The sequence below is a fragment of the Nicotiana tabacum genome, chromosome 12 (assembly GCF_000715075.1).
Source record: "Nicotiana tabacum cultivar K326 chromosome 12, ASM71507v2, whole genome shotgun sequence".
NCBI classification, from domain to species: domain Eukaryota; kingdom Viridiplantae; phylum Streptophyta; class Magnoliopsida; order Solanales; family Solanaceae; genus Nicotiana; species Nicotiana tabacum.
The window spans coordinates 111,929,836-111,942,965 of record NC_134091.1 but is presented as its reverse complement, the minus strand read 5'-3'; the positions used below and the strand labels follow the sequence as shown (position 1 = coordinate 111,942,965).

Genomic DNA, 13,130 nt, shown 5'->3' with positions numbered 1-13,130 from the left:
ATACGATTACTATTAGGTGTATGAGAAGGGTGCGTATTTCAGAAGACGCACTATGTTTTGATTTATAGATATTTCATAGGTATTGTGGCATTTTCCTAGCTGATTGACTACTAATTTAAGACGTTGCTATGTGGCATGAAAGAATGGGAGAAATATTCCTCTTGGGATGATCGTGTATGAGAGATGTGTTAGACATTCAGGCGGTGGAGATGGAATCAGAAATGATGATTCGTGTGTTCTACGGATTTAGAGACTAGGATTTGTCAGGAGCAGATTGTTTCATGGTCGTGGACTGTAAAGTTGCGGTCGGAGCTAGCCAGATAATAGAATGTGTTATGATTCAGTCATTATGGATTTTTAGATGGATGTTTTATCTATTTGTGGGTAACTAAAGTGATTTGGGGGTCCATTGATAGGCCCAATTAGGATGTGTATTCTACACTGAGCCGGGATGGTTGGTTCCATACTGCTATTGTTGAGGGACGTGCCATTCGGTTGATGTTGAACTTATTCGTGTTCTGAAATGATCTGTGAGTTACTCCTTTATGCTACGAGGAGTTGTAATTCATTGGTTTTGTGCACAGATGGTGCGGTTCTATTTGAACTTTATAGCGAAATTTGAGTGTGATGAGTATTTAGGTATTGCATGATCGATTGCGTAATGGTTATGTTCTTTCAGGTTTTGTGTGACATTTTTGACACTTGCCTCTCTGTGGTTATTGATTTTGAGCAGGGTGGGTCGAGGTATATATTATGGACCGGCGTTTGGATGGGGTCACACATTGCAGCGGAGCTATGTTAAGGTATGAACCTTGTGTTAGAATCGGGTGATGGTTCTACTGTATATGATGAATTTTCAGCGTTTCGTTGTGGCGGTATTTGTTAATTTGGCGGGGCAGTTCTCTCATTTGAGTCATTTTCCATGACTGGGTACATTTGAATTGCTGCGTATTGGTGCACGGATGGCACGAGATGTGGCTCTGAGTTATATTGGTGTGGCATGTCTATGGAATAGTTGTGTGTTAGTAATATAAGGTCATCGGACCTAGAATGTGTACTATCAGGTTTAATTTCGGTATATTCGGGAGTATAATATTGAAAGTCAGCTGAGAAAGTGATTACGGTTCTTGTTGGGGCGAGAGAGCTCCGTGACTTGTTGATCTGGTGAGTGGTCATGAAATTTTGCGTGTCTCTTTTACTATCAACAGTGTACGAAGGTTTTGGGATAAAGTTTGGTTCGATATGGGTTTAATACTAGTATGTGGTTGGTTTTGGAGTAGTCACTGCGATCAGGAATGGTGCTACAAGCATGCGAGTTGTGTAATATATTGGTTGATTATATCCGTGATTATAGTTATAGCTCGATGCAACTTGTTCGGACTTATACGGTGTGTAAATGTAAGATTTGTATCTTAAAAGAAATTCTAAAGGTTGGAAATTAAACTCCAAGGTTTATGGGCTAAGGTTAAATTAATGATTTTCAGTTGTATTGTGTAGTCAAGCCTATGTGGAATAGGGTGACGTAGGTTAACCCCCGGGTACGTGTGTGGTAAAATGGAACAGTGATTTGATGGTTTGGAAACAACTCTTGGCACGTTCGAGGACGAATGTATGTTTAAGTGGAGGAGAATATAACGACCTGGCCAGTTGTTTTGAGTATTACAACCCCATTTCCCCATTTACTGCTCAAATTGGGCTTTATAGTTGTTGTGTGACTTGCTGGGGCAATTGGTTCGCGTCCGGTGAGGTTTAGGAATGAATTAGAACACTTAGTTCCAAGGTTTAAAGCTTAAGTTAAAATAGTGACTGGATGTCGACTTATGTGTAAACGACCTCGGAATTTAATTCTGATGATTCCATTAGCTCAATATGGTGATTTTGGACTTAGAAGCATGTCCGGAAAATTATTTGGAGGTCCGTAGTGGAATTAGGCTTGAAATGCCGAAAGATGAATTTTTGGAAAGTTTGACTGGGGGGGTTGACCCTTTGATATCGGGGTCGGAATCCAATTCTGGAAATTAAAATAGGTCCGTAATGTGAAATGTGACTTGTGTGCAAAATTTGAAGTCATTCCGGATTCATTTGATGTGTTTCGGCACACGATATAGAATTTGAAGATTCAAAGTTCAATAATTTCGAATTTAGGTATGATTCGTCATTTCAATACTATTAGATGTGATTTGAGGCCTCGAGTAGGTCCGTATTATGTTATGGGACTTGTTTTTATAATTGGTTGAGGTACCGGGGGGTCTCGGGTGAGTTTCGGATGGTTAACATATCAAATTTGGACTTAAGGAAATGCTGGAACTGCTGCCTACTAGTGTGATCGCACCTGCGAAGATTTTGATCGCAGGTGCGAAGCCGCATGTGCGCGAAATAAGCCGTAGAAGCGGCCAAGAGTGGGACTAGGCAGTGCTCGCAGGTGCGAGTAATTTGCTACATCTGCGAGGTCGCATGTGTGAAGGGTTTGCGCATCTGCGAGCCCGCAGATGCGAGAAGGGCGCCACGGATGCGAGGTTTTGGAAGGTTGGCAAGTCCGCAGGTGCGAACCTCTTAGCGCAGAAGCGCGATTACAGGTGCGGTCCTTGGCATCGCAGAAGCGATTATGGCTGGCCAAGCTGTTCTCGCAGAAGCGAGATTTTTCCTGCAGAAGCGAAGATCGCAGATGCGACCCCTTGTCCGCAGATGCGGAAATCGCTGGGACAGAACCTTAAATTTGAGGGTTCGACATTTTCACCCATTTTCGAATTTTGGAGCTCGAGTTGGGCGATTTTGGAGAGGATATTTTCCACACAACTTGGGGTAAGTGTTCTTAACTTCCTTGGGATTATATTCCATGAATTAATCTTCATTTTTGGTGTAAGATTATTGATTCTTCAAGAGAAATAGAAGAAAATTTTTATAATGTCTCAAAACGAATTTTTCAAGTTTGAATACCGATTTAGAATCGGATTTGAGTGAAATTAGTATGGTTGAGCTTATAATTGGATGGGTTGTCGTATTTTGTGAGTTTCGTCGGATTTTGAGACGTGGGCCCTACGAGTAATTTTTGGGGCGTAATTTCGGATTTTATGGAAAATATTAGCATTTTGATATGGAATTAATTCATATAAATTATGTGGACTGAATCAAATTAATTGTGGTAGATTCGAGCCGTTCGGGAGTTGATACGCGCATAATGGGATTTCTGGAGCATTGTTTAGCTTGCTCGACATTGGATTCGGCTTGTTCGAGGTAAGTAACTCTTCTAATCTTGGAGTTGAGGGTATGAACCCTGAATATATGTATTTCGTGAATTGTTGGGAGGTGACGCACATGCTAGGTGATGGGCGTGTGGGCGTGCACTATAGAAATTGTAACATAATTATTTATGTGAAATTTTTTAATTAAATAATCTTGGCATTTTCCATGCGGTTTTATGTGTTAAAGAAATTTAGCTGAAAAGCATAATAAAAATCATGTTGAGGCTATGTGCTAGTATTTTTGAGACCCACAAAAGTCATATTACTGTGAATTATTTGTTTTCAATTGAAAATTTATACTCAGTCATATTCAGGTCATTACACATCATATCTCAGTCTCTGCTATTATTTATTGATACATCATATCATCATTTTGGGGCTATTTTTATGGTATTGTGAGCCCATGAGAGAGAGACTAGAGAGATTAATGACTGAGTGAGGCCGAGGGCCTGATTGTGAGGATTATTATGTGGATCGGGGCTGCCCTCCTGCAGCAGGCCTTATAGGCTTTATTATAGCATGTGAGTTGTCTGTGCAGCATGTGAGTTGTCCGTGCAAATCCAACTATTATTATAGCACGTGAGTTGTCTGTGTGGATCCAGGTATGATATTATAGCACGTGAGTTGTCCGTGTTTATAGCGCTTGGGTTGTAGGAGCCCCTCCGGAGTCTGTACATATCCCTAGTGAGCGCAAGTACCTATTGAGTGCGAGTGCCGAGTGATGAGTAACTGGAAGGCATGAGTGATTGTGAGGTATGCCCGAGGGGCTATTTACGAGTGATTGTAAGGTATGCCCAAGGGGCTATTTACGAGTAATTGTGAGATAAGCCCGATGGGCTGTTTATGATTTTATCACTAAGTTGCATAGCATTGGCATGCACACATGACATACATGCATAGAGATGTATTTTCCTCATGCTGTACATCATCATATCATTCATGATTTCTTACACATTTTGACAGATGGGCATAATTATGCATTTGTTTCACACGGGTTATCCGGAAGAAAAATGAAACATCTTATTTATTATTGAAAAGATTTTTGGGAGAAATTTATTGTTTTCAAACTATTCATATTTTTGGCAACTTCGGCAAACGATTTGGGTTTTCAGTGATGAATTTGAAAGGAAGAACTATTATTTTTGAAATCATGATTTGGCTGGGCATTTTATCTCTAAGTTACTTCTGGTATTATTTGCTTTATGTTATTATGAATTATTGTGGGCTAGTGGTTTTGGACCCGATCTTGGTAGAAGCTCGTCACTAATTTTAACCTACGGCTAGGTTTGTTACTTACTCAGTACATGGGGTCGGGTGTACTGATACTACACTTCTACACATTGCGTGCAGATATTGGCTGTTATTGTTGTTGTGCTCGATGGTTGCGGGATTTGAAGATGTACCTGTGTTCCTGTTGTAGCTGCCTCTTGTTCAGGGTAGCCTTAGATTTATAAAAGCTCTGTTTATGTATTATTCAAACAGACTATGTATTTATTTTATTTCCGCTTTGTATACTCTATTATTAGAAGCTCATAATTTTTACTACCAGTTCTTGGGGAGATGTAATGGTTTCATATATTTTCTTTAATAATTGTCTGGTTAAATTACATTGGAAGTGGATAGTGAATAGTTGGCTTACCTAACGGGTTGGGTTAGGTGCCATCACGACTAGTTGGATTTTTGGGTCGTGACATCCTTCTCCTCCTCATTCTACTCCTCCTCCCCCTCTTCCTTCTTCTTCATAATTACGAAATGAGTTTGTTAAATTTATTATTGTTTTGACAAGTTGATGATTGTGGTTTGTTCTTTATGATATTTGGAGGTTATATTTTAAATTTGATCTCATTTGACGTAGATTTAGGTATTAAACCGGATTATTGAAACTCGAAGAATAAGTTTCTGTTTCTAGGTAATTTGCACTTCAAACCTATTTGGTCTTAAGCAGGGGTGGGCGCGGGTCGATTTCGTTCTGTTTTGTAGAAGTTCGGTTCAATTTTTTCGATTTTCGGTTTGCGATTTTGATAACCATAACCGAACCAAAGTATTTTCGATTTTAGGCTTGTCAAATTAGACTTCTTTAAGTAATAAATGAGCCTCAAAATTCAATTCTTACACGTGTTTGAGGCTCAATGCATGTGCCTAGAAAATTACCCTAATGTAATCTGCTATAACATGAAATTTAACTAGAAAATAATAAAATATGTACTAAGAATATATGCTTGTTGTATTTGCTAAGAATCTGTAGTAATGAGTATTTTATTTATTGTTGAATTTACAATTCAATATTTTCTTAGCAATAGCAATTATGATTTGCACATTAACTGAAAGTAACAGAAGAGATTTATGTTATCATCGGAAAACTAACAAATATAATAATTTATTGAATAATGATCATGATGGTTATTAATTTTTGGGTAGCATGACTTTGGGGTTGGATGAGTTTCTGAAAAGTGTGGCATTTTGGGGTTTGGGCTTCAACATTCACTCACAATTAATAAATAATAGGCCCATATTTAACATGTTAGACTTAATAGTTAAGATGAGCCCAAAGGCTACAGGACCCATACTTAAAAAAACTTCGGATTTTCGGTTAACCAAAAAACTGAAATACTAAAACCGAATACCGAAGCGAACACCAAACTTTTTAAAAATATACACTGCAAACCGACCGAAAAATCGAACAAGCCGAACCAAATAAACCAAAATTATCGATTCGATCGATTTTTTCGGTTCGGTCGGTATTATGCCCACCCATACTCTTAAGTGCATGAAAATCATACTTCAAACCTATATGGCCTTAAGTGTATCTTAAGTGTAATTTTTTACTTCATGCCTATTTAACCTTAAGTGCATGAAAATATTTGTTATATTTCAGACCTATTTGGCCTTAAGTGCAATTTTTATACTTTAGACTTAATTGGCCTTAAGTGCATTGCACTTCAAACCTAAAAAAGTTTTCTTTAACTTCAACCCGATAAGTCTGAAGTTGATCCTAAAGTAGTTAGACTTGCACATTTTTGTGCGAAGTAGGTATAACTTTAATGGTGATCCCAAATCTGGGTATAGATACAAATGCCCCCGAGTAGATAGCAAAAAACACAAAAGGGCCCCAAACAGCAGGAGCCATTAGATGTTGATTCAATTAGGGAAACTACCAGCTATATCTATTTATAAGTAGCTTATAAAAAATTGGCCAAATCATAAAATATTACTAATATTAGCCAAATATTACCAATATTAGCCAATTAGCTATTTGTAGCGAAAAAATATCAAATTTTTGCTTTCTTTTGAGTGAGTATTATTAGAATAGATTGGATACATTTTAAGGCGCTTTAATCAGTTTTGAGATGATTTGATGTGGTTTGAATTGAAAATTCAAAGTTAAAGATGAACATGAAAAAAATAATGTGTGTATCACACTGTATATCATTTGTATATCATATATGAATCATATTTGTATCAGATATATATCACATGTATATCCATGTATACATATGTGTGAGATACATGCGTGGTACATGTGTCGCAGAAGAATTTTTTGAACTCGATTTTAACTACGAGTTTTGATACCAAATTAGTTCAAATCACCTCTAATCTTACTCAAATTTTGTATATTGACTCATCTATATGTTTTCAATGAATTTTAACCATACCCATTGAAAAATGTCCTTTTTTGCTTAAATTTTTGAAATCTTGTATATTTATTTTTTTGGTATTTCATCACCTTATTTGCTAGCTCATCAAAACTTTATTTATTTGAATTTTTAATTTTAATATATGTTTAACTATTTTTAGTAAATCTACGATTAATAGCCCGCGAATAACTTGGAACTTAATTAGGAAATTTCTGTCTTCAATTATTAAAGGTAAAAAGATTCGGACCTTGAGCAACCTATATGCCAAACGAACACCCGAATATGCGCCAGGTTCCTCATAGAGATTCGTACATTCGCATAAAATCCCATAATTATTTGACTTTTGTTCTCCTCTGTGATACCACGCTACTTCATCTCTCTCCTTAAATACCCCCCTCTCTCTCTGCCCCCTCAACTTCCTTCTTTATCGCACTGCCACATCCTATTTCACAGGTTCTTTTCTCTTTCCCTATCTTGCTCACTCGAATTTCAAGATCCTTTTTTTTTGGAATTTCAGGATTGACCCCTGTAATTGATAATAATGACTTTATAGATTTTGATTGTTCTCTCTTTAAGTTTCATGTTTCCCTTACCACCTTTATGACCCTAATGTTGAAATTCAGAATATGCATTAGTACTGATTAAGCTTCAATTATTTGGGGAATTGACCAGAAAGTAAATGGGTTTTGCTTTGAATTTGAGGATTCGGTAATATAGTTTTAATTGTCATTCTAGTTATGGGTGAAGAAGGGAGTATACATATGTATAATTAACTGTTTTTTGATATTCTGATTATGGGTCAATTTTTAGCTTTGCAGTTTGTTGACTACTGATGCCAAAGTCACGATTTTTCTAATTCATTCTAAGATATCTGAATTTATAAAAATGCAAGCTTATGAGATTGACTTAAATTAAAGTAAGAAGAAAAATGTAATCTTTCTATTGACATATTAAACCATGAGATAAACAAGGGATATGAATCACCTTGAAAGGTTCATAATAGAGTTTTTTACGGTACATTATTTGGTACACCTTGATACGAAGATGTGGAGGTCAAGAATCAAGGTAGACGGCCAGTAGGTAGTCGAGAGTATTAGTGCTAGTCTTGTATTCTATTATTGTTAGATTTTTTTTAGTATTACTTGTTCCTTTCGCTTCGTTTTCTTTCTTACTATCTTGTTGTTGTTACTGCTTGGTGCTACTGCTTTGCTTTTCGTCTTTCGAGAGCCGAGGTATATCATAAACAACCTCTCTATCTTCATGGTGGGATAAGGTCTGCGTACACACTACCCTTCCCAGACCCTACTTGTGGGATTAAACTGAGTTTGTTGTTGTTATTTGGTCTTTATTATTATCAAGACCTAGCAATAACTTACAACAACAACAACAATCCAGTATAATCCCACTAGTGGGGTATGGGGAGGGTAGTTTTTACGCAGACAAGAGTGGGTTGCTCTAGTGGTGAGCACCCTCCACTTCCAACCGATAGGTTGTGAGTTCGAATCACCCCAAGAGCAAGGTAGGGAGTTCTTGGAGGGAGCGAGCCGAGGGTCTATCGGAAACAGCCTCTCTACTCCAGGGTAGGGGTACGGTTTGCGTACAAACTACCCTCCCCAGACCCCACTAGTGGGATTATACTGGGTTGTTGTTGTTGTTGTTGTAAGTTATTGCTAGGTCTTGATAATTGGTCTTTATTAAAAAAATTGTTTGGGAAGGTTTCTAGATGACATTAGCAAGAAATTAATGACTTGAAGTTGATGTCTTCTTATAGAAAATTTTGATCTTACATCAATTTCTGAATCATTATGTCACTTTACTAGGTTACAAGTTACGACTCTGGTTCACCATTGACATGATAAGATTCTGCTGCTATATATGCAGGTTGTACTGTGTAATGGTTCCTATTGAGACAAAAAAATGGCTAAAAAGCAGTAGCGGGTCTAGTGCATAGTTTATGGGTTCCTCGGAACCCAGTAAGTTTTGTGCAGACCGTGTATTTCTATTAAAAAGTCCACTAACTATCTGTAATTTTTTTTTTCTGTGAACCCAGTTACTACACTTGAAATCGACGTAGGAACCTATAAAGTTTAAATCTTGAATCCGCCTCCGGTAAAAAGTATATTAGTTGAGCTAGTGAAGTGTAATCTAACTCCCAGAGTATTCAAAGATCAAGCTTCTAGAAAATCGGATGCGGTTCAATAATGAAAGTATTCAAGAAATTGTGGCAACTTCTAAAATTTCAATCTCAGATAGTTTCTTTACCTTCTGGTACCTACTCCACAATGCGGAAACAAAAATTCCATGCATCTGAGGATACCTAAAAGATAACCGTTGAGCACGACAGTCATAAACCTAGAAACAATTGAGCTCCTTATTTCTCCCCTCACCAAAATGAAGTTTTGCAAAGAAATTAATAGGTTAGTGAGTAGATCTAAAAATGAAGATGATATAGTGCAAATAAAAAAGGTGGCATACATTTAGGGTGTAAAATGTATAGAACCGTATGATTTTGTAAACAACGCTGTGTAAAGCAATAATTCTCTAGTTTATTCAAATCTTTTGTGGTGAATCCCTGGTGTTCTGTGGAGGATTTTCTTTGCTTAGAAGAATTTCAGACTTTTTAGTATATATTCTTGATCACTCGAAAACATGAGAATTCAACTGATTCCTTTCCTTGTTACAGAAAATCAAAGAAGTGGTTGAATTATTGCACGTTAACTGGTCAATATTGGTAGCAGCGTGTTAATGCTGGCAATCAGTCATATTCATTTGACTGATTGCCAATTAGCAGATGGGTACCGAGAGTTCACTGAAGCCTAATACAGCCTTAGCGGGTGTGCATGGAGTGCAAATGGTGCCTCATTCACCATTTGCATTGGAAGAGATAAAACAACATGGGGACTTGCATCAACCTCGACATGAAAGTTTTCCTGTTGGAACAAGACATCAGCTAATAGTTCAGTAAGTGAAAAATGAGGTTATCTCGCTTGACCTCTAATCATTTGTGCGGAGGTGCTTTTCTATCTTCTAGAAGTAATGTAGATGATTGAATTGTCAACTCAGATCCAAAGTTCGGATTCTTGTTGAATAAGAATTTGATTCGTCATGTTATCTTGTTCACCAGGAGAGTTTGGCAGCAAAGGCCTGGTTGCCTGAGGCCCATCCGTTGCTGTCTCCACGGTAAAGATACAAAGAACAATCTCTTTTATTAAAAGTTAGGTGTATCATACTGCCTCCAGCATATTTCTAATCGATCAGTTGTTTTTCTTTTAGGTGATAGTACCGTCGCTGAAACTATTGCTAATGTGATCACTTCTCTTCCTTTTATTGCACTTGGACTTCAGGCTCCAAGGTCAGAAATTTAGTGGGCGTTTGGACATAAGAATTGTAAAATTCCAAAATAGGGGGAAAATGTTTTTCAAGTGAAAAATGGTATTTGAAATTTAGAGTTGTGTTTGGACATGAATATAATTTTGGGTTGTTTTTGAAGTTTTGTGAGTGATTTAAGTGAAAATTTTGAAAAACAGCCTTTTGGAGTTTTTCAAAATTTCGAAAATTTCCAAAATGCATCTCAAGTGAAAATTGAAAATTTTATGAACAAACGCTGATTTCGAAAAAAAGTGAATTTTTTTTGGAAAAAAGGAAAAAATTTCTTATGTCCAAACGGGCTCTTAATTTTCTAGAGCTGCTTTAAGATGACCACATTTGATTACTCTCGTAATCTTTAATTTCTTTGTTTGTTGCTGCAGGAAGAATCTCCATTGCAAACTTTATGCCAATTCCTTGATTGGAGTTGGAATTGCCTCCACTTTGTACCATTCTTCAAGAGGGAAAGTAAGACGGTATCTGAGATGGGCTGACTACACGATGATAGCAACAGCAACGGTGGTAAGTCTTAAGCAGTTCATTCATTTTTAAATCTTTTCAGGATCTTTATGTTGTCTAAATATTCCAACATGCAATTAAAGTGCTCAAACTCCTAGAAAGACTTCTATTTGGATGCCAATTAGATAGAGCTAAACTGGAATGTTGATGTGCTACCTTGAGAAAATCTTTTATTTTTTTTTATTTTATAAAGGAAGCAGGTTTTTGTGTTTTAAGAAACTTTATTCATTATGAACTTTCTACCGGGTAGTACTTCTCCAAAAAAGATGATGCAATCTTCGACATCTTTAACTCTTAGGTACCAAAAAGAAAATACTAAAACTAAGCATTCCCCGGAATGACCATTCTTATTTTTTGTGTTGTATTCCCTGGAGTAATACATGTTTAAATGTGATTAGTTTTACTAGCAATGTTATATCAGAGTTATGAGTTTGTTTTCTCAATAATTTTATGAAGCTCAAACAAATTCCGTTGTTATGTTTAGTAAGTTCATTAATCACTATATTGCGCAGATTTAAGAAGATTCATCAAGAGAATAACTTTTCCACCTTTTGTTTTGGGTAACATTTTGAAAGGGATAATATATTATGTTCTCTTTTCTATTGTTTTCGGAGACAAAAAATAATAGTAGTAATTAACCACTCTTTAACAATTTTTCCTTCTACAGAAGAAGTAATCCCATTTTTATAAAGCAAGTATTTCCACAACACTCCTTCATATCATATTTGAGATTAGCTTGGCCATTTTCCACTGCAAAAGAAAATATACAGGGGGACCGAGACTTATAACTTAGTAGTATCAGTGGGAGTCTATAACACAATAAGAGTGGTTTCAATTATCATTCCCTCCTCCCCCTTCCCTTTTTTTTTTTTTTTTTTAAAAACTAAAAAGTAAGATGATTTTCTTCCTATCTATCTAAATCTTAGTGGCTAGAATTCCTGGTAGCTCGAACGGTAGTTGTCGATGTGAGCACGCGTTGGCCTAAACACCACCGTTATCCTATATATGTTTATAGTTTGAGTCAAAGCCTATAAAACTGCTCTCATTTGTATCAAAGAGCATATCTTACTTGACGATTCGAGCTCTCTTTAAATTTTGTTCTGTATAACCTTTCATGTGTAAGCAAGCTTTCTCTCTCATGTAGGAGTATTAGTTTTCAAGGATTAAAAAAATCCCTCCATATTCAAGTTAGTTTTTGAGTTCGTTATTTTCAGTTATTATTATTCTACAACAATATTTAATCAATATTTTTAAGTTTTTTATAATTAAACTCTTGAGGTTTGATCTGCTGGTGCTTTACAACTAGTGGTGCTCTGAAATTTTATAGCTTCAAAATAAGCCGACTTAAGTGATGAATTTTTTCTGCAGTGTCTATCAAGGGCACTAAGAAATGAGAATCCAAAATTGCTGATGGCTGCATCTGCAGTCCTCCTACCGATCCAACCTCTGATGGTTTCTGCTGTTCACACTGGAATTATGGAGGTAGATATCTGCGGCCGAAATGTGATGCTTGAATGAACCAAATTTCACTACCATTTTATTCTATTGTACATTGAAGTTCCAAATGTGATATTCAGAATGAACTGAACTTCAGTACAATTTTATTCTGTTCTATGTTGAAGATTTATATCTCTTTACTCTCTTCTATTGTACCTTTTTTTTTTTGTGTAGGTTGCATTTGCAAAAAGAGCAATCCAAGATCCAGAACTGAGGATGGCTCACAATGTGCATAAAATGTCATCATTGTTAGGCGGTGCTCTTTTCATTGCTGACGATGTCTTTCCTGAAACACCTTTTTTGCATGCTGGTTGGCATCTTGCTGCTGCTGTTGGTGTGAGTACTTGCAATAAGCTTCTTGAGTAGGCTAATGTTGCAATCAAATATCCTGTCAAATTTGTCGAGATCACTTGCCGTTGCTGGCAAAGATTGTCCATTTGTTCAAACAAGTAGTGAAAAGCACACACTGCGATCTTGGATTAGTCTTGTAATTCAATGGTCCGTTCTTGTTTACTGTTCGTTGATAGTGTTTGTCGGGTTAGTTATGTACAACCATAGTACTATGGCAATTAGCGTTGCTTTATATTTATGATGCAATGTAAACATTGTTTGCAAGATATGATATATCTGCAGTCTTGCTATGAACTTCTTTTCTGCTGTTGAAAGTCCAGTATTCTTGAAGTCGATTATGGAACGTTTTTTTTTTTTTCATGTGAATTCTGTTGAAAATTGCAGTTCATCTTATTAGATATGTAAATGGGAGTATCTTGAATTCCTTTGTTCACTATTTGCTGTAGAACTGCTTGTGTTGACAAATTTCTTCGCCACCTGAGAATGGTCATACAAGTAGCTGTAGAATGAAGAAAGAGCT

At 36.6% G+C, this 13,130-nt stretch overlaps 1 protein-coding gene across 1 annotated transcript; it reads left to right on the top strand.

Annotated features, from left to right (window-relative positions):
* The first annotated feature begins 7,131 nt into the window (after positions 1 to 7,131).
* Positions 7,132 to 12,904, top strand: LOC107788071 (uncharacterized). Its single transcript, XM_016609720.2, has 7 exons — positions 7,132 to 7,330; positions 9,561 to 9,838; positions 10,002 to 10,057; positions 10,151 to 10,229; positions 10,627 to 10,765; positions 12,131 to 12,244; positions 12,434 to 12,904. Exons 2-7 carry the CDS (start codon positions 9,669 to 9,671, stop codon positions 12,623 to 12,625), a joined length of 750 nt encoding a protein of 249 aa, XP_016465206.1. The 5' UTR covers positions 7,132 to 7,330; positions 9,561 to 9,668; the 3' UTR covers positions 12,626 to 12,904.
* Positions 12,905 to 13,130: the final 226 nt, after the last annotated feature.